The sequence below is a fragment of the Manis pentadactyla genome, chromosome 6 (genome assembly GCF_030020395.1).
Source record: "Manis pentadactyla isolate mManPen7 chromosome 6, mManPen7.hap1, whole genome shotgun sequence".
Lineage (NCBI taxonomy): Eukaryota > Metazoa > Chordata > Mammalia > Pholidota > Manidae > Manis > Manis pentadactyla.
The window spans coordinates 35,621,417-35,643,346 of NC_080024.1; the positions used below are offsets into that span (position 1 = coordinate 35,621,417).

The following is a 21,930-nucleotide window of genomic DNA, read 5'->3' on the forward strand; positions in this document are numbered from 1 at the left end:
TAAAGAGCTCACACGCCTCAACAAACAAAAAACAAATAACCCAATTAAAAAATGGGCAGAGGAACTGAACAGACAGTTCTCCAAAAAAGAAATACAGATGGCCAACAGACACATGAAAAGATGCTCCACATCGCTAATTATCAGAGAAATGCAAATTAAAACTACAATGAGGTATCACCTCACACCAGTAAGGATGGCTGCCATCCAAAAGACAAACAACAACAAATGTTGGCGAGGCTGTGGAGAAAGGGGGACCCTCCTACACTGCTGGTGAGAATGTAAGTTAGTTCAACCATTGTGGAAAGCAGTATGGAGGTACATCAAAATGCTCAAAACAGACTTACCATTTGACCCAGGAATTGCACTCCTAGGAATTTACCCTAAGAATGCAGCAATCAAGTATGAGAAAGATCAGTGCACCCCTATGTTTATCGCAGCACTATTTACAATAGCCAAGAATTGGAAGCAACCTAGATGTCCATCGATAGATGAATGGATAAAGAAGATGTGGTACATATACACAATGGAATACTACTCAGCCATAAGAAAAGGGCAAATCCAATCATTTGCAGCAACATGGATGGAGCTGGAGGGTATTACGCTCAGTGAAACAAGCCAAGCGGAGAAAGAGAAATACCAAATGATTTCACTTATCTGTGGAATATAAGAACAAAGGAAAAACTGAAGGAACAAAACAGCACCAGAATCACAGAACTCAATAATGGACTAACAGGTACCAAAGGGAAAGGGACTGGGGAGGATGGGTGGGTAGGGAGGGATAAGGGGGTGGGAGAAGTAGAGGGGTATTAAGATTAACATGCATGGGGGGGGTAGGAGAAAGGGGAGGGCTGTACAACACAGAGAAGGCAAGTAGTGATTCTACAACATTTTGCTATGCTGATGGACAGTGACTGTAAAGGGGTTTATAGGGGAGACCTGGTATAGGGGAGAGCCTAGTAAACATAATATTCATCATGTAAGTGTAGATTAGTGATACCAAAAACAAAACAAAACAAAACAACAAAAAAAAGGGCAGTTCTGTGTGGTAACCTCCAATGAGTTCTACACAAGGGTATAAAGGGCATATAAAAGTGTAGGCAAAGGGTCTGTTTGCATTTATACAGAAGATCAAAGCCTAATTGGGCTACCCCGAAAATGAACTAAGATACAATATGAAAGAGAACTTCCAACATCAGCACTCTCGGGAAGACTCATGCCAGAAGATGATCATCAAAAAACCCCAACAAAGATCCACGCACTGCTACAGCTGTAGATGCATTCATCCCATCAGCTCCTGGACTTGCCATGGGAATGAAGGAGATATCTAAGCTGGCCTGTGCATACAGTAAAACAACAAATTTGACTGGATCTATACTGTTGGAACTCAATCAAGAATTAGGAGAAGTGCAAATTGTAGCGCTCCAAAATCTTACAACTACAGACTATTTACTGTTAAAAGAACATAAGGGATGTGAACATTCCCCAGGAATGGGTTGTTTTAATTTCTGTGATTTATCTCAGACTGTTCAAGTTCAGTTGGACAATATCCACCATATCATAGATAAGTTTTCACAAATGCCTAAGGTGCCTAACTGGTTTTCTTGGTTTCACTGGAGATGGCTGGTAATTACAGATATGCTTTGGTTATGTAACTATACTCCTATTATGTTAATGTGTGTGCGCAATTTAATTAGTAGCTTAAAACCTATACATGCTGAAGTTACTCTACAAGAAGATATGTCAAAGAAATAATCAATCTTCCCATGTTTTCTTCCGCCTGCTACTTCTATAGCTTTTCTTCTTCCTTCCTAATTACAACCCTTAAATAGAATTCGTGCCTCATATCAAATTTACCGAGTATCATAACTCCTCCAAGTGGTAAAGATACCTCAAGACAAATGCTGGGCATAGAAGCTACAGGGCATAAATATGCAAAGAAATAAAAAGCTAACCATTTCAAACAATAAGGCTTCCCTCTCACTTACCAACTTCACATTTCCCTGTATGGCCCCGGAAGATGACTGGTTAGCCAGAGACGGGTAAGATTCCTCAAGGGAGGAACAACCTAAGACAGGCACAGTCGCAGGGGGGTCATCAGGTGAGAAATTGGGGATCAACAGAGGTGAGGCTTAGAACCTCACCCCCCCATTCTGAGAGAAATCTTCTGCATACGTGGATGTTTTATTGCCCTTGTCTAGCTTGGATTAACACATTGTCTACAGGCACACACCTGATCATCTACATTTGCTCTCTTACAACACTAAACTATGTTTTCTACCTTTATCTTGTATCTACCTACCACTTCAGCATTTTATTAAAAATAATAATAATAAAGAGAGAAATGTGGTATCCACATATAAATCAAGTATAAAAACCACATGAATATTCATATTTGAACTGACTGTTTATAGTTCATAATGCATGAGCAAAACCGAAAGTTTCTGTGATGACTGCCCTTGTACGGTTCACTATGTAACTTATTCATTATGTAAGAATTTGTTCTCCATGTAAGAACTTGTTTGTTATGCCTCAGAAGATTGGAGACTGACGAAAATTAGGCTTGGGGTGGATTAATGATTGTGCATTGAGCATTGACTCCCCCATACACAATTTTATTGTCGTTAACAACCATTTGATCAATAAATATGAGAGATGCCCTCACACAAAAAAAAAAAAAAAGGACAGACTTCCAATGGTAAAATAAATAAGTAACCGGGATGTAATGTATAGCATAAGGAATATAGTCAAGATATTGTAACAGCTTGGTAGGGTGATAGCTGGAACCTAGAATTATGTATATAAATGTTTTATCACTGTGTTGTACACTTGAAACTAATGTAATGTAATACTGTGCGTCAACTACCCTTCAATAAAAAATAATTATCTAAAAAAAAGGAAAAAAAGAAAACAAAAGAATTTAGTTAAGTGGCAAGTAACAAACTCACACAGAATTCAACACTTTTTATACCTACAAACAATAAACATTGGGCATGATTTATATGTCCAAGTTACATGTCCATTAATAAGAGCAACAAAAAAGACTAAATACCTAGAAATAAATTTAACAAGAAATGTGTAAAATCTCTATGAGGAAGATGTTAAAACACTTTCAATTTAGTTACCAGAGAAGAGTTGAATAAATAGACATCTGTTCTTACCCAGCTTGACTCAATACAAAGAATGCTAGTGCTCCCTCAATTAACGTATCGATTTAATTCAATCACAATAACGATACCAACAAGCTACACTAGTGGTTTTCAACTCAGGGTGTTTTTGCCCACCAGGTGACATTCTGCAAACTTAAGAGACATTTTTTATGGTGTTAAATGGGTGAGTGCTGACATCTAGTGCTTGGTAGTGAAATAGAATAAAAGTGTCAGTATAAACTCAATGTTTTTACTATACATATTGACAGAGAAATATAAAAGTGTGTGTATGTGTGGATTGGTATACATACATATATTTCCAAACTCTGTCTGCTGAGAGGCCCTGATAGCAACAATCCCTGGGGTGGCCAGACTTTTCAAGGAGGACCTCCTCTCATGATCCCTACCTACTAGTATCCATGCTTATATAATCCCCTTTCCTTGAGTATGATGGGAGCTGTGTCTTGCATCTTAACAACAGAATACAGAAAAGGTGATGGCATGTCTCATTTCAGAGATTACACTTCTTTATATAAGACTCCATCTGCCAAAGGATTTGCTCTAGAGACACTCTCTGTAGCTAGCTTTGAAGTAAGTAGCCATGTTGAGAGGCCCATGTGGCAAGGAGCTGAGGGTGGCCTCTTGGAGTTAAGGGCAGCCTCCAGCCAAAAGCAGGAAGCTGGGGCCCTCTGTCCTATAACTACATGGAAGTGAAATCTGCCAACCACGTGTGCTGACCTTGGAAGCAGATTCTCCACCTGTAGAGCCTCCAGATGAGAATCAGCCTTGACAATAACTTGACTGCAGCTATGTGAAACTAAGCAGTGCACCCAAGTAAGCCAAGCCCAGATTCCTGGGCCATAGAAACTGAAACATAATAAATCTATGGTGTTTTAAGCTACTAGGTTTATATTAATACTGTTATGCAGCAACAAGTAACTAATACAACACAACACAAGCAATGAAAATACCTAGTGCCCAGATCTTGGTTTCTAAACAAAATTCTTCAATCCAAGGAATCTCTCTGAAGGAATGCCTGATTTGTGGGCTAGGGCAGGAAAAACATAAAGATGAACCTGGAACATCTTGTGTGTCAGAAAGTAAGGAAGTGCTCAAAATATATATGAGGTTTGTTGAAAGAACACAAGAAGCCACCAGCCTGAAGGATCTCCTCATAGCCAAAGCTGGAATGAGGTGATCAACAAAATAAATATTGATAGTATTAGATTTAACTTGTAGAATAAATGTCCATAAGTCCATACTGAGATAAATAAATAAATAAGGGAGGGAGAAGGGACAAGTCTTCCTTACAAATTCTAATTAATGTAGAAGGAAAGAGGGAAATTGAAAATCATTATTAGGCAAACACCACAGTATTAACTGTTGCAGACATGATCCATAAATGGGTGCTGAAATTAGTGGGTAGAAGTTTGAGAAGCAATAAGATGTATAGACTCAAAGTATCTCCCCCAGTGTCAATTAACTATAAAGGAAAATACAGTAACTTTACTGTGAAAAAACCCCAGCAGACACCACCTCAATCAAGGCACCAAGCTCAACATTACTGGTAAGGAGGAATACTGACATGATGCAGCGAGGACGTACCATTTCAGTGAAGCTCTTGCCAAAAGTGCACGACCGCATTGTACTTATGAGACAAACCAAACTGAGGGATATTCTACAAAATAACCGACCAGTAGTGTTCAAAGGTGTCAAAGTCATGAAGGAAAAGGAAGGACTGAGAACTGTCACAGGCTGGAGGAGACTAAGGAGTAACAAAAGTAAATGCCAAGTGGGATCCTGTGTAGGATTCTAAAACAGCAAAGGATGTTAGTGAAATCTATAGTTTCATTCATAATACTGTACCAATGCTAATCTTCTTATTTTGATCACTGTACTACAGGATTATAAAATGCTAAAATCAGGGAACACTGGGTGAGAAAATGGTGCTAGTTTTACAACTTCTTAGTAAGTCTAAAGTTAGTTCAAAATAAAAATTTAGAATAAAAAGACATCCCAACTGAAAAAAAAGGGCAAAGGATCTGAATACACATTTCTCTGAAGATCTACCAATGGCCAATAACCACACGAAAAAATGCTCAACATCATTAGTCATAAGGAAAATACAAATCAAGACCATAATAAGATACCATTTCGCACCCATTAATATGGCTAAAATCATCAAAAAGTCAAATAGTAACAAGTGTGTTGACAAGGAGATGGAGAAATCAGAACTTTCTTACACCATTTGTGGGAATGAAAAATGGTGCAGCAGCTTTAGCAAACAGTCTAGAAATTCCTCAAGTGCTACTAAGAGTTACCATATAACCCAGCAATTCCATAACTAGGCGTGTATCCAAGAGAAATAAATATATGTAACACAAAAACTTGCAAACGAATGTTTACAGCACCATTATCCATAATAACCAAAAGGTGGAAACAACCAAATGTCCCTCACCAGACAAGTGGATAAGAAAAATGTGATACAACTATACAACAGAATTACCAGTCTTAATGTTCTAAAATTGACTGTGGTGATGGTATGCATTAACTGGGAGTACAAAAGCCACTGAGTCATAGACTTTAAATGGATGAAATGTATGGCATGTGAACTGCATTCAGTTCAATAAAGTTGCTTTTTTGTAAGAAAGTCTTTGGTCCTTTATTTCACTTTTAACTTGCTTCTCTTTCAACCTCCCTTGTATTGCTGCCATATGCTGCTTATTGTTGTAAAATATCTGTCAGAACCATCAGTCTTTCATTTTATAAAGGAAGTAAACACTGAAATAATACAAAGGATGAGAAAATGTAAGGATATTTTTCTCAATCCTTCTGAAAATATAAACACAAACATGATCAAGTTCTGCAAAACAGCCTACTTCTTTAAAAAAAAAGAGATTTTGAATAAAACACATGTAAAAGGCATTTGGACATTTTTGAGATAGGTAATCAAGAAAATTTGAATAGGGATTGGTTATTAGATGATGGTAAGGAATTATTGGTAATTGTGTTAGATGCGATCATTGTTGTCCAGTTGTGTAAGAACTTGGTTGAGTTATTTTTAGAGATACATAGAGAAATACTTTAGGAATTAAATGACCCAATATTATGGATTTGCTTTAAAAATACTTCAACAAAAAAGGATAGACAAAGTAAATATAGCAACCTATTCGTAACCTCATGGATGGATAAATGGGAAAAGTCTTATTTTCTCTTTGTTGGGGTATGTTTAAAAAGGGAGTGAGAAGAAAAAAAAAAGGACCGTTATTGAGGCCAAAGGACATATAAACCATTTTGAATTATTCTAGGGAGCAAGGTAGAAAACATACAAATCAGATAACAGATTTGGAAATAGTGGTTTGCAAATCATAGGCAATACGTTTTTATTTTAAAAAGCCTGTTCAAATAGAAGACATTTTGTCCAATTTTGCCCATATCATACTGTGGATGTTACATGTCAATGATATGTTTTATAGATATTAAGCAGTGCTCAATACAAATTGAGCCAGGAATTTTAAAAGCAACCACACTGAAATCACTTTAATATCATTGAAATACTTACCCTTTGAGACTTGGCTCTTTTAAAGAGAGAGGAGTGCACCTTCTTCTTCGGCTTGGCAGTTCTAAAGATAGATCTTCTGACTTATTTTCCGATTTAGTTATGTTATTTGAAATGAAACTGGTATTAGTCAAGTCCTGCAGTGTTCTACCACCTGGAAAGAATATTAGTTTCATAAATAATTGTAAAAATATGTAAAGATGTGGAAATAGATATGGGATAGAAATAGATATGGTTTACAAATTTGGTAGCAAATTTTTAAACTGAATAATCAAGTTATAATTTTAAATATTATAATAGTAGCACTCTGATTTTGTAAATCAGTTTAATTTTTTTCTAGCATTATTAAGACTTAAAATTTGAAACAAATTATCAAAGTAGCCAACAGACATTTTTATTCTAGAATCACATCGAGGCTGGTAAAAATTCTTCATGGTTCAATTTTAGTCATAGAATCACACAAATTACTGCACATTCATTCAACATTGTCATTTATTGTTCACTCTGTGGAAGATACCATAATACAGAAAGGGAAGATGGCTCACCAACTCTAGATTTTTGTAGTTTTGTTTCAGCATTCCTTACCTGGAATGGCCTTATCCACCAAAATTCTAGTGTTATCTACTTGAAAAGCTATCTGCACCTCATGTTTATTGCAGCATTACTTATAATAGCATTATTTCCACTGCAGCTTGGAAACAACCTGAGTGTCCATAGATGGATGAATGGATAAAGAAGTTGTGATATATATAGGAAAAGTATTACTCAGCCATAAACAATAAGGAAATCCTACAATTCGCAACAACATGGACAGACTTTGTAGATATTATGCTAAGTGGTGTAAGTCATAATAAATACTGTGTGATCTCACTGTACGTGTGGTATGTAAAGAAGAAACTCAGACTTATAGAAAAAGATCAGATTTGTGGTTACAGGAGATGGAGGAAGGTGGGGTTAGGGGGAATGGAGAAAGATTGTCAAAAGGTAGAAAATTCTGGTTATAATTAAGTACTAAGGATGCAATGTACAAAGTGATGACTATAGTTAATACTGTTATATGTTACATAGGAAATTCTATCAAAGAGAGTAAACCCTAAGAGTCCTCAACACAAAGAGGAATTGTTTTCTTTTTCTAGATCGTATCTTTATGAGATGCTGTATGTTAGCTGAACCTATTGTTGTAATCATTTCATAAGATATGTAAATCAAACCATCATGACATGCACCTTAAGGTTACATAGTGATGTATATCAATTATTTCTCAATAACACTGGTGAAAAAATGTTAGGCTCCCAGTAGAAAGTTTTAATTGATACGGGAATGCCTAATGCTAGAAAATTTATATAACGTCAATTATAGTATGACTTCAAGAATGTATTTTAAAAATCCATAGATCCCAGTGTGCATGCACATGCCAGAATGTTGACTGGAGTTCTTCTGGATGATTGTTTTTTCCTATTTTCTGATTCTCTACTTTCAATTTTCTGTGACACATATTATTTTAATAATTGCAGTAAAATTAAAAGTAAACAGTAAAGGTAAAAATGCTACCTATCTCTTTGTCTTAAAATGCTACCCATTTCAGGATGCCTCTGCAAGTTGCTTATGTCAAAATTACTCTCCATTACACCCCTTAGCATAATATGTATGCTTTTATTAAAGCATTTACCACATTTACCACTGTATTTGTTACTTTTACATGCACGTATTCTGAGGAAAGGGAGTTGATATTGTTTATTTTGTAATCCTCTAAAACACCTAGAATAATGCTTGAGAGAGTTCACCCTTAAGAAACTTGCAACTGTCTTTGGTAAAATCAAACCAGGGCAATTCATTACTATACACATTCAAAACACTCAATTTCCTTCAAACTTATGAAAAAAGAAATCATCTATCTAATGACACTATCAGACAATTTTGTGGTAAAAGCCCTATCTGTTTTTTAGGCTTTAAATGTCTGACACTCTCATGGTTATCTTCCTAAAGTGTTAAACTTAAAAAAAATTCCTTCATAGACTTCCTATAGATAAGGCTAGAGTTAAATATTGTTTTTAAATTTCATAAAAACATAGTTACAACAGGAAATACTTTACTAGTTAAATGAAAAAGAAAAGCACTTCTAAAACTCACTTACTTCAGGTACTGACCCACCTATTTCTGATTTTTGTGTTCTTCGGTTGACTTTGAATTTCATCCCTTTCATCTTCTCATCCACATCATCACTTACTTGAAAGATTGGTGAGCATTCCAGGACAAAATTTTCTTTTATTATCAGATTTTTACTAGAAGAAATACTCAAGGGTATTGAACCCTCATGCATACTATTAAAGGACGTATTTTGTATGTTAGGTGAATTTATCTGAGATAAAGATTTAAACACTTTTGTGTAAGAGTCTGGCTGAATTTTGCCAATTTTCTCATTTTCCAAATTTTTTTCAGCATTGCCTTGCTCAGATTCAGCTGTTATTTCCTGAACATTATCAGATATTATGTCCATTACTTCATGACTACCTGTAGAAGGATCTATGAAGGTTTTCCTTTTCTTTGATTTGGACATCACTTTATTTACTTTTTTGACCTGACACTCTCCTTTCATTCCTTCCACAAAAGGAATATCTCCTCTTTTATTCAGACTTGTAGTGCTTTTTTGCTCTGGATTCTTATGTGGTTCCTTTTGGTTACCAGGATCAGAATCTGCCTCATTAATATGTTTTAAACCTGATTCTACGGAAATAGATGTCAGTGAAGACCCTGTTAAGTGCAAAATAGGTCTGTTTTTTCCTTTTGCCAAAATGTTCTTTGTCTTGCCTGATGATTCTTTCCTAGTCTTTTTAACTAGTTTACAAGGATTTGAAACTTGATCACAATTTTCCTTTTCATTACTATTGCTTTCCATACAGTATCCACTGGTAATACTTTGGCATTCAAGTCTTTGTTTAGATTTATTTATTTCAAAGTCAAGAACTTTTGTACAGATTTCTGGGCCATGAACATCTTCATCATTATCCCCACATAGTTGGTACATTTGAGAAATTATTTCTGTCTTCCGATTTACTTTCTGCCTAAGCTTCTTATCTATTTTTGATTCATTTTGACAAGCAGGTTGCCTATCATGGACTTGCTTTTTCACCCCCAAAACATTCTGAGGATCACAGTCATATAGGTTTCCACTATCTTTGGAAGAAAGGGCAGGTGTTTGAAACTCACTGGGGTCTTTCAGGTTTTCAGGGATAACTTCTTCATCCTTCTGGGTTAGGAAAAAAGAGTTGCTCTTCTCTGGGCAAAACAGATTTTTGTCGTTATCTAAATAGTTCACTTCAGAAATTATTTCTGTCTTCCGATTTACTTTCTGCCTAAGGTTCTTATTAACTTTTGATTCATTTTGATGAACAGGGCACACATCAGTGATCTGCTTTTGCAAATCTAACACATTCTGGGTCTCATCACCACACAGGTTTCCATTACCTATGGCAAAAAGAGAAGGTTTTTGAAACTCATTTGAAGTTTCCAGGTTTCCAGAGATGGTTTCTTTACCCTGTTGGGTTTCAAAGGAAAAGTTACCATTTTCTAGGCCATGCACATCTTTAGCATCATTCCCACAAATATGGTTTATTACAGAAATTATTTCCGTCTTCCGATTTACTTTCTGCCTAAGCTTTTTTATTTTTGATTCATTTTGCTGAGCAGGTTGCATTCCAGTGATATGCCTTTTCAAATCCAACATATTCTGGGTCTCATAATCAAATAAACTTCCGTTTTCTTTGGTGGGAAGATCAGCTGTTTGAAATTCATTTGTGACTTCCAGGTTTTCAGAAGTGGTTTCTTTATCCTTTTGGTTTGGGAATAAGTTACCTTTTTCTAAATTATGAATCACAAATGTCTGTCTAGAAGCCTTACATTTTTTATCAGCTAGAGAAGTCTGACCCACACCAAATTTACTCTCCTGCTGGGCTTTATCTGAACTTTGGGAGAAAGAGTGTATTTCCTCTTGCTCATTTGTGACATGTGTTCTTTTCTTTTTTTTATTATACCGTGTACTTTGTCTGTCATCTTGATCACAGCCATTAGGAAGGGTTATTTTCTTCAGTGTGTTCAACTGAGTCAGCTGTTCAGTATTAAAAATAAAATTTGGATCTTCTGAATCCCCTTTGCCATCAAGGACAACAGATCTTTTTGCTGGTCCATTTCCTATCTTGTCTTCAATATCCACATCTGAACTGTTTCTAAACTTTCTCTTTGGTCCTTCTCTCTTTCTGTCAGAGCTTGAGTCTTTTACTTTTCTGAAAGGTTTTATTCCACAATCATTTGGTTTTACATTACTTTTATTTTTAATGCTTGTTGAAACTGTAACAATTGTGCTTACTTCAGTAGCAGTTAAATCCATGTCAGCATCATACACAGTTTTCTGCAACTGAAAGGCCTCATTACTCTGCCCTTGATTCTTGCACTCTGCAGTAGGGTCACTAGCAGACTCACATGAGTCAGGAAGACATTGTATGCTTCTCTGCACTGGAATATTTGCTTCATTAGTAGGATCTTTGATCTCATTATTCCAACGTAATTCTGGACTTGAAATCCACTGTTGACCTAAATCTATCACACAGGGACTGTCTGCAGAGGGATTATTTGATTCCCGAGATGATATACGTTTTTTCCTTTCAGTTATATTACTAGGAAATGGTTTCTCCTTTTTGTGGCTGATTAACTGGGCACTTCTCATTTCACTCTTTAGAGAACTCTTGGAACTTCTGTCTGAGTGGGAATGGGAATGGCTTTCTATGAAATAAAGAGAAACAAAATTGAGAAATAAGTAATGACAAGGAATTTGTTATTTTAACAAATTCAATTAGAAATCAAACTGTTTCACAGAGAGGACTTCTGATAGCATATTCTGTTCAAATGCTTAAGAATCTATGGTGATAAAAAATAAAGTAGAAATTATCTAAGTACCCATAATTCACATTTTACACTTATATCTATGGAAAATATATAGGAGAATTCACTCTACCTTGGCCCCAACAGTAGAGTGGAGTAATAGCCAAGAATAGAGCCATTAACATATATTTCTAAAGTGGAAGAAGGTCAGCAATAAACCCAAATAACATGATAACTCTGGTAAGGATTACTATCAAAAGGCTATCAACAGGCAGCTGAAGTTTATATAAAGCATACACACATACACACTCACATAGGTTTTTAGAAAGGACAAATAATTCTAAGCTCAAAATTCAATAAAACTATGGTTCCACATCCCAATCTAAAAGTCTATGACAAATACATAAGTCTGACTACATTGAAGGATTATTCTTTCAAAATACCATGTAGATCAAATGTGTCACCATTTTTCTATTACCCAGGCTTAAGTTTTTGCTTTACCATTAATTGGTTATGATCTTAAAATGTTACTGCACCTGTCTAGGCCCCCAATTTTCATATCTGTGAAAAGGAGAAGATGAAACTAAATAAATATATGGTATCTTTAATTATTAAACTAAGATACCAAGAAAAGCTCTTTAGGGAAGCTGTTTTCCTAATATTGCTTCCAGAGTAACAGTATTAGGCCACTATGGATCTGACATTTGTCAGCACATGTACTTGAAAGTTAAATTTTTGACAAGCAGTTTTAAAAGGTAGAAGTTAGCAAATCTGTAATGTAAGAAACCTACCTTATTAACTGTTTATACACTATGGCCCTCAAGAAGAAAATCTGATGAATGTCATTATTTGGCTTAAAAAATGAATTTAAAAAAAAAATCTCACCTTTGGGAAGTGTATCAACAACAGAAGAAATATGTTCTGAATCATCTAAACCAAATACATTCTGATTGTTTTCTTTAGGAAAGAACAATTCCAAATTATACTGAGCTGATAATTGTTGTCTTGTTGATACCAAAGAGGAACTATCAGGTGATGTCTTTGACATAACATTGTTGTCACATTGCATTTTCTCTTTATCTTCATCATCATCATCATCATTTGAAGTTAATGGAACCCTAAAGGCAAGTGGGAATACATAAGTTTTGCACTTTGCAAAAATTATTTAGAAAATAATATGGATAGTTCTTTCTATATTCCATTTATGTAAGATCCAACCACAAATCCATTCTGGTACCTTTTTGTGTTCAATAAAGATAATTACAGGTAAGAAACAGATGGTTCCTAACAGTATAGAACTTAGAGTGAAAGGCTTATTCCCATAGCCCCAGTCCCAAAAGGATATAATGGATATAGTCACTGATAGAACTATCAGAATAGTAATACTAATAAAATGAATAAAGTTCAAACATACTTACAATAAACATGTATAATATTCATAGTTTTCCTATAATTAATTCTGTGGAGTACACAAAACTCTTCCTCTGATTTCAAACAAGTATAATTGTATAAAAAGTTATTATTTATTTCTTCAAAGAAATAAAGTCTATATGTTTCCAAAAGGCATCCATGTAAACTAAAGCCATATTCCTTGAGTAGTTAAGTCTACTACGTGGCCAGTGAGACAGACAGAAACCCACAAAAGTAATTTTATAAACTGACCTTCTTGAATTCGAAGAATTAAGAGTAATATCACCCAATACTGACGGATTTTGCCTTGTATGCAGATAAATCATAGATATTTTTTAAATATTGATAATGATTAAAATAAGTATAAAAAAAAATTAAAGGCAACTAATAGTAGAACAGCCAATGGGAGGAAATGTCTATGCCACTTGAAGAAACAAGTTAACAAAAATAAACAGATGAGACAGGTTCTGCTTCCCCTAGTGGTCAAATAGCTAATACTACTTAATCAATACTGTCAAACATAATGACCGCAAATCCTGAACACCTGAAGTCACTGGAAAGTGAAAAAGCAAGTAGACACTGAAGGGGGTTTGGCACTTAAAAGAAAGGTGAATTCCTGATTTTTTACAATCTCAGTGAGTGCCATATTTTTAAAGTTAGAAATCCACATTCTTAGAGGGTCAAGGTCAGAATTCAGGGCAACTATGACAGCTGTGAAGTGTGTCTAATGGGGGAAATAACAGGAGAGGTAGAGAGGGGTTGCCCAAATTTTAACAAATGTATAAACTCTATGAAATCTATGGCTCACTTATGAATCATATATATGTGTGGAATACTCCAACCAGCCCAGCTAAGGAATAAAGGACTGAAATGACATTTCTTCTGTTGCCATCACAGGAAAGGAAGAAGTTTTGAGTTCATACAAGGTAGCTGTCTACTAAAATAAAAACATCAAACTAATTGGAGGAATATACCTGAACCCAGATTTTCTACAACATAGGATTCACAATGTCTAAGATACAATTCAACATATGAAGCAACAGGAAAAAATGATTCAAACTAAAGAGAAAAAGATAGCTAACAGAGAATGATCCTGATATATAAATAGCAAACTAAGCACATAAAAATAAGCTCATCACTAATATCATTAGTCATCGGCGAAAGCCAAATCAAAACCACAATGAGATACCACTTCATATCAACTAGGATGGCTATAATCAAAAGGATGCATAATAATTACGTATTGGAGAAAATATGGAGAAATTAGAACCTTTAATAATTTGGGGTGTAGAAATGGAAAACAGTTTGGCAGTTCTTTCAAAAGTTAAACATAGAGTTATCATGTGATCCATCAATTCTACTCATACATACCCAGTGGAACTGAAAACTATGTCCACGTGAAAATTTTACATGGATGTTCACAGTACCACTGCTTTTAATACCGAAAAATATAAACAGCACAAATGTTCGTTAACTAAAGAATGGATAAATAAAATGTGGTGTATCCATACAATAGAATGTCACTCGGTCATAAAAAGGAATGAAGTACTAATACATGCTACAAGATGGATGAACCTTGAAAATGTTATGCTAAGTGAAAGTCAGACACAAAAAGCCACATATTGTACGACTTCATTCATAAGAAGAGTCCAAAATAGGCAAATCCATAGAGACAGAAAGTAGATTAGTGGTTGCCAGGGTTGCCTTTCTGGAGTGATATTCTGGAGTTGGATAGCAGGGAAGACTTCACAGCTTGGTGAATACACTAAAGATCCTGCACTGTACATTTTTAAAGGGTGAATTTCATGTTATGAGAAATTTTGTTATATGAACTATATCTCAATTTAAATAAAGTATTAGAAAGTAAATAATAAAGACCAGACACCAATGAATTATGAACAGAAGAAAATTTGAGAAAAAAGAAATCCTGAAACTAAACTGAGTTTAAAGAGAGCAATAAAATTGACAATACCCTAGCTAGTTTGATCAAAAAGAATGAAGATACAAATTACCAATACTGAGGATGAAATATGTTGATGCCAAATGCATCAAAAGAATAATGACATACTACAAACAATTTTATAGCAATAACTTTCACTGTCTAGATGAAATGGATGAATTTCTTGAAAGACAAATATTTCCTAAATCGACTTGAAATAGAAAATTTGAAAGCCCCATATCTATTTAAGAAATTAAATTAATAATTAAAAACTCTGGACCCAAATTACTTCTCTTGTGAATTCTTGCAAACACTTATGGAGATAATACCAATTGTACAAACTCTTTGAGAAAATGGAGAAGCAAGGAATGCCAGCTTACCCAAACCTATCAAAAATATAATATGAAAATTATAGGCCAATATCCCTTATGAATGTAAGTACAAAAACCTTTAAAAATATTAGGAATAATACACCGAGACCAAGTAGAATTTATTCCAGATATGCAAAGTTGGTTTAACATGAGAAAATTAATTGAAGTCACCACACCAACAGAATAAAGGAGTAAAGTCATGATTCTCTTGACAGATACAGAAAAAAATATTTGAAAAAATTCTGTACAAACTCATAAAAAAGGAAATCTTCAACTTGCGAAAGTGTTAACTTTTCAACAGAAAAGATACAACCTAGAAGACAATGACACCTTTAAGTTGCTGAAAGAATATTAATTCCCAATCTAGAATTTTATCATTGCAAACATATTAAAACTGAGGGTGAAATAAGTGTGATTTCAGAAAAACAGAAGTTTAATGAATACATTGTCAGTAGCTGCCCTAAAAGAAATAATAAAGGATTTCTTCAGGCAGAAGGAAAATTATCTCAGAAAGAAATATAAAAATGCAGGAAGCCAATTCCACTTCTAGGAATTTACCCTGAGAATGCAGCAGCCCAGTTTGAAAAAGACAGATGCACCCCTCTGTTTATCGCTGCACTATTTACAATAGCCAAGAAATGGAAGCAATCTAAGTGTCCTTCAGTAGATGAATGGATAAAGATGTGGTACATATACACAATGGAATATTATTCAGCCATAAGAAGAAAACAAATCCTACCATTTGCAACAACATGGATGGAGCTAGAGGGTATTATGCTCAGTGAAATAAGCCAAGAGGACAAAGACAAGTACCAAATGATTTCACTCATATGTGGAGTATAAGAACAAAGAAAAACTGAAGGAACAAAACAGCAGCAGAATCACAGAACCCAAGAATGGACTAACAGTTACCAAAGGGAAAGGGACTGGGGAGGAGGGGTGGGAAAGGAGGGATAAGGGCGGGGAAAAAGAAAGGGGGCCTTACGATTAGCATGTATAATGTGGGGGGGGGCATAGGGAGGGCTGTGCAACACAGAGAAGACAAGTAGTGAGTCTACAGCACCTTATTACGCTGATGGACAGTGACTGTGAAGGGGGGAAAAAAATGTAGGAAGCCTATTTGTGAATTTTACTACAATGAAGCTGAGGAAAAAAATAAAAAGAAAATTAGGAATGAGCATACAATAAAAAGAATGAAGGAAGCAATATGAAAAAATAGAAAAGTTAAATATGTAGGTAATTATAAATGAATATTGACTATATGAAAAAGAAGTAATTTTGTGGGATTAAGATATATGCAGAAGAATTCTCTCCCGTACCTCCTCCTGCCTCCCCACCCTTCTTTCTTTCGGCTGCTCCTTCCTCCTCCAGTTTCACCACCGTTCCTCCCCGCTCCCTCTGTTCCCTTCCCCCCACCCTCCTGCTCCTTTAAAATAATGCAGCGACTTCTCGGCAATACTAGCACACCCTCCTCTTTCAGCTGAGCGCGGGACTCTGCATCAACTCAAGATAATGTTTCCTGTTTTGTATTGCCCCTTCGTGGTCATTTCTCTGAACTGCAGCTACAGTCTGTCAGTTGGAAGCTTTTCACAGAATGCTCTGTAGCCTGAATGGGCTGGAGGAGCCCAGGGGTCACCCATCATGTCATAGGAAGTCTGGAGGAGGAAGCCTGGGGCTGGTGAAGCAGTTCCGTGATGTAATCAAGGTCATTCCACCTAGTCATCTTTAGTGTGGTCATGGTCCCAAGTGGTAGATCTATGTCCAGCATTGTGGAAAACATAGGCAGAAAGAAATGAAGGGCAAAGGGCAAAAAGGAAACATGGCATTGGAGTCAGCTCCCTCCAGAAGAACTTTCCCCACATCCCCAAACTAGTAATTTCTGAGTGTATCTCCTCCTGATGTGTCACATGATTTCCTTTGTGTGAAAAGGATAATGGGAAATGTAGTTTTATTGGTAGAGTGCTAAGCTGTCCCTTACAGAAGCATGCTTTTGTTAGGAAGAAAGGAGAGAATGGCTGTTGGGTAGGCAACACATATTCTCAGCTGCAGGAACCTCATAAAGCAAGAAACAATGCAACATTGCCTCTTATGTTTGGCAACGAAAGTAAAATGAGAACATATTTGTCTTATTGTAATTTTCCAACTTAAGCTAGATCCAATATCAAACAAAGAACATTTCCTTAAACAAAATGGCAGGATCTTGTTTAATTTTTATCAGTGGGAAACTCCTCCAGATCTTGTTCCATGATTTCCCCCTGGGTCTACCTGATGGTTTATAGAATGTCCCACACAACCATACACTTGCTTGGATTGAAACAAGACATGAATGAAAACATGTTTTAAAAGTTTCCACAAAGATTTTCTAAGTAACAGAAAGGACATGATAAAAAAATATTTAGTCTTTCTAATTTACATTTACCAAACATCAGATGACAATAACCTCATTTTTTCCATAGAGAAAGTAAATATAGATGGTATATGTCCCTGGAATCAAACATATGATACATATACTGGGTCAAGAGGCAAGACGACTAGACCAGATGGCAGGAACTCTGAGATTTAGTCTCACTTCTTTCACTAACTAGCTGTGTGGCGTTCACTAAATAGCTCTAGCTTCTTAACCTCTCTACCTTCAGCTTGGTCCTCTGTAAAATGTAAGGGTTGCTCCCGATCATTGTTGTCCAATTGAAATGTTATTTGAGCCACAAATGCAGACCACCTGTGCAATTAAGAATTTTTAGCCAACACTGAAAGGTTAAAAGAGACAGGTGAAATTAATAGTGGTTTTATTAATCCAGTATATCAAAAATATTATTTCAATATGTAATCAATAAAAAAATTAGAGGTAAAAAAGATATATGCAGAATGAAAATATATAATAAGAACATAAAGACAGGACAAAAGAATGTACAGTTGAAATATTCTAAGAGCCAGCATTATTGAAGAAGTGGTAAAGTAATAATTTGTGTTAGAGTGTTAAAACTCAAGGATGAATGTTACTTTAAGTATGGTGATAGAGGAATAATAGCAATAACAGAAGGAATAATAGAGGAATGATAGAGGGTAACAAGTTAATAGACAAGAAAAATATTTTATTTCAAAAGAAATCAAAAAGGAGAGAAAAAGGAACATAAAATAGGTGGCTCAAAATAGAAAATAACTAGATGACAGATATAAATCCAACTAATCTAATTAATTAATCTAATTCTAAGATTCTAATTAAAAGAGATGATAATAAAAAAGATGAACCTATATGCATTTTAAATATAACAGAGTTTGGAAGTAAACTTATAAAGAAATTTATACTATGGAAATGTATGTCAGACAAGTATATTTTAAAGCAAGAATCATTTCTAGAAATATTTCATAGTGATAAGACAATCAAATTATCAGGAAAAGAAACCAATCCTCAATTTATATGCATCTAGTAACAACTTTAAAATTTATAAAGCAAAAATTGAGAAAACTAAAAGGAGAAATAGGTGACTCCATAATTATAGTGATAGACTTTAATGTACTTTTCTCAAGAGCTAATAAACAGGCAAAGAGAAGCAGGAAGGATAATAGAAGAGCTACATAACATAATAAGTGACACAGATGTCACATATATAATACTGTATCCAACAACCATAAAACACATATTATTTTCACGTGTACCCAAAACATTTACTGAATAAGAGAAAGTGTGTTCTAATACAGGTCTCGATAAATTTTAAAAGGCTACAATCATTTGAACTATGTTCTGTTACTACAATGGAATTACACTAGAAAACAACCACAAAAAGTACTTAGAAAAATGCCCAGCTGCTTAGAAATTAAACAATATACTTGTAAATGATCCATAGGTCAAAGAATATATTAAAACAAAAAAAATAAAATATTCTGAACTGAATGATAATAAGGATATGGCATGTCAAAAATTGTGGGAGATAACTAAAGCTGTACTTATAGAAAGACAGCCATAAATGCAAACTTTTTAAAAGAAAGGCTGAAAATCAATAATCTAAACTATCTCAAGAAACAAATACCAGTAATAATAAATCAAATTTTTAAATTGAAAAGACAAAGCAAAAACAAATAGTGAACAGCAAAATAAATGCAATAGAAAACAAATATACTAAAACTAAAGTTCAGCATAGCCCAAAAGACAATTCATTTTTGCAAAGATGAAATGATAAACCCCAAGAGCAAAACAAATCAAGAAAAGTGAGAAAACACAAATAGCCAATATTGAGAAAGAAAACGAGAACATGTAATAATTTACATACCCTACAGACATTAAACACAAAACTGTAAGTATTATGAACTATATATCATTTCATTAATTTGGTATTTTAGATGAAATGGACAAGTCTTTTTAAAAAATTAACAAATCTGACACAAGAAATAGAAAATGTGAATATATTTTCTTTTATCTATTGAAAAGAGATGTTTCCACAAGAATACTGCAGGCCCAGATAACCTCTCCCAAACATTTAAAGAAAACAAAAAGAAAAACATAAACAATTTTATACAAACACTTACAGAATATTTGTGGAATATTTGTGGATAAGTTCACAGAGGTGAACTTATCAACTCATTTACTGTGACCAGCATAATATAAATACCAAGACTTGACAAAATATATTACAAGACATATTATGTCTTCATTATTAACATACACACCAAAATCCTTTTAAAATTATCAAATAAAATTTAGTGACATATCAAAAGAATAGATCATCAGGAGCAGTTCATTGTAGGAATTCAATGGTGATTTAAAATTCAAAAAATAAGTCCTTACAATTCATTACATTAACAGAAAAAAATATTAAAAATTCCTTACATTAATAAGAAAAAAAGAGAACAGTAATATCTTTTCAACAGTGATAGAAAAATCATTTGATAAAATTCAACAGCCATTCAAAAAACAAAACATTGAGAGAAAGTATATATCTAAACAGAGTGATATACCATGTTCATGGGTGGAGCACTCAATTTTATAAAATATCAGTTTTCCTGAAACTGAACTATACTATGAATGCCAATCAAAAGTCCAAAAGTGTGAGTGTGTGTGTGTGTGTGTGTGTGTGTGTGTGTGTGTAAACTCACAAGTTGATCCTAAATTCACAAGGAAATGCAAAGGGTCAAGAATAGCCAAGAGAATATGCAAGAACAAAAACATAAATAAAATGGAGATTCACACTATCAAATATCAAGGCTTACTTTAAAGTTAGTAATTAAGATAGTGATATTGACAAAAAAACCTCATGTAACAGAATAGTGAATTTAGAAACAGACCCATACATATCTAGTCACCTGATTTATGATACACATGACACTGCAATGAGGTGGGAAAAAGATGGATGCAAGGTCAACAGATTTCCACATGAAAAAAACAAATTATGATGCTTTCTTCTCACATCATACTCAAAATTCTAGGTAGACTGAAGATCTAAATGTGAAAGGGAAAATAATAAAGCTCTTAAAGAAAACACAGAGCACCTCATGATATCCCAACTGGTAAAGATTTTCTTAAAATGACACAGGAAATGTTAACTATAAAGGGGAGGGTGTTAAATAAATGTAGATATATAGATATATAGATCAGATTTTATAAAGAACTTCTGTTCATCTAAAGGTATCATTAAGAGAGTGACAAGGCAAGCCACAAAGTAAAAGATATCTGTAATGTATAAAAAATTTACATACAATATATAGATACAACTGAAAATTCGTAAAAAAAAAAAAAAAGACAATCCAATAGAAAAAATTAACATATAAACAGATGCTTAACTCCATTAATTATCAGAGAAATCAAAGTTAAAACCTCAACTTAATACCACTACATATCCTTATATGGCCAAAATGAAAAAGACAATAACAAGTGTTGGGGACATAGAACAGAAATTCTCATATATTGCTACTAGAAATGGAAATTGGTATAACTCCTTTAGAAAACTGTTTGGCAGTTTCTCTTAAAGCCAATATATATAAACACATTAATTCTATGCCTAGGTATATAACCAATAGAAACATGTACATACATTAATCAAAAATCATACATATGGCAGTACTACTTGCAATAGGCCAAAACTAGAAAAAAAGCAAATGTCCACCATCAGAAGTACGGTTAAATTAAAGTACACCCATAAAATGGAATACTGTACAGGAATGAGAATGACTGTTCTATAATTACATATGACAATACAGATGAATCCCACAAACAAATAGCTGAGCAAAAGAAACCAGAGACAAAAATCATATATCCTGGATTATTTATTATATGAAGTTCAAAACGAGGCAAAATTAATAAATCCATATAATGTTAGAAGTCAGGATAATATTTATCCTTGGAAGGAAGGCTGAGTAATGACTACAAGGGGGCCCAAGGAGGTACTTGAAGTACTGGTAATGTTCTGTTTCTTGGTCTGGGTACTGGTTATACAACAGTGTTCACTTACGAAAATTCACTACTCTCTAAAACATTTTTGCACTTTTCTAATATATTACACTTCAAACAAAAGACTACTTTAAAAATACAATGCAGTTTTTCAAGAGCAAGTTGACACTTGATTCATTTGTTTATATGAAATAATGAGTGCATAATGACAGCTGAAAATTAGGATATTTTGAAGAAGAGCTAAGTAA

General features: G+C 34.4%; 1 protein-coding gene across 1 annotated transcript in view; it reads right to left on the reverse strand.

Annotated features, from left to right (window-relative positions):
• Positions 1 to 21,930, reverse strand: part of SGO2 (shugoshin 2) — a 55,089-nt gene that overhangs the window by 7,310 nt on the left and 25,849 nt on the right. The window contains exons 6-8 of the mRNA XM_057503713.1: positions 12,466 to 12,698; positions 8,857 to 11,481; positions 6,709 to 6,859 (exon numbers count right to left, since the gene is read on the reverse strand). Of these exons, the coding sequence (XP_057359696.1) occupies positions 6,709 to 6,859; positions 8,857 to 11,481; positions 12,466 to 12,698 (3,009 nt within the window). The remainder of the gene's footprint in view (positions 1 to 6,708; positions 6,860 to 8,856; positions 11,482 to 12,465; positions 12,699 to 21,930) is intronic.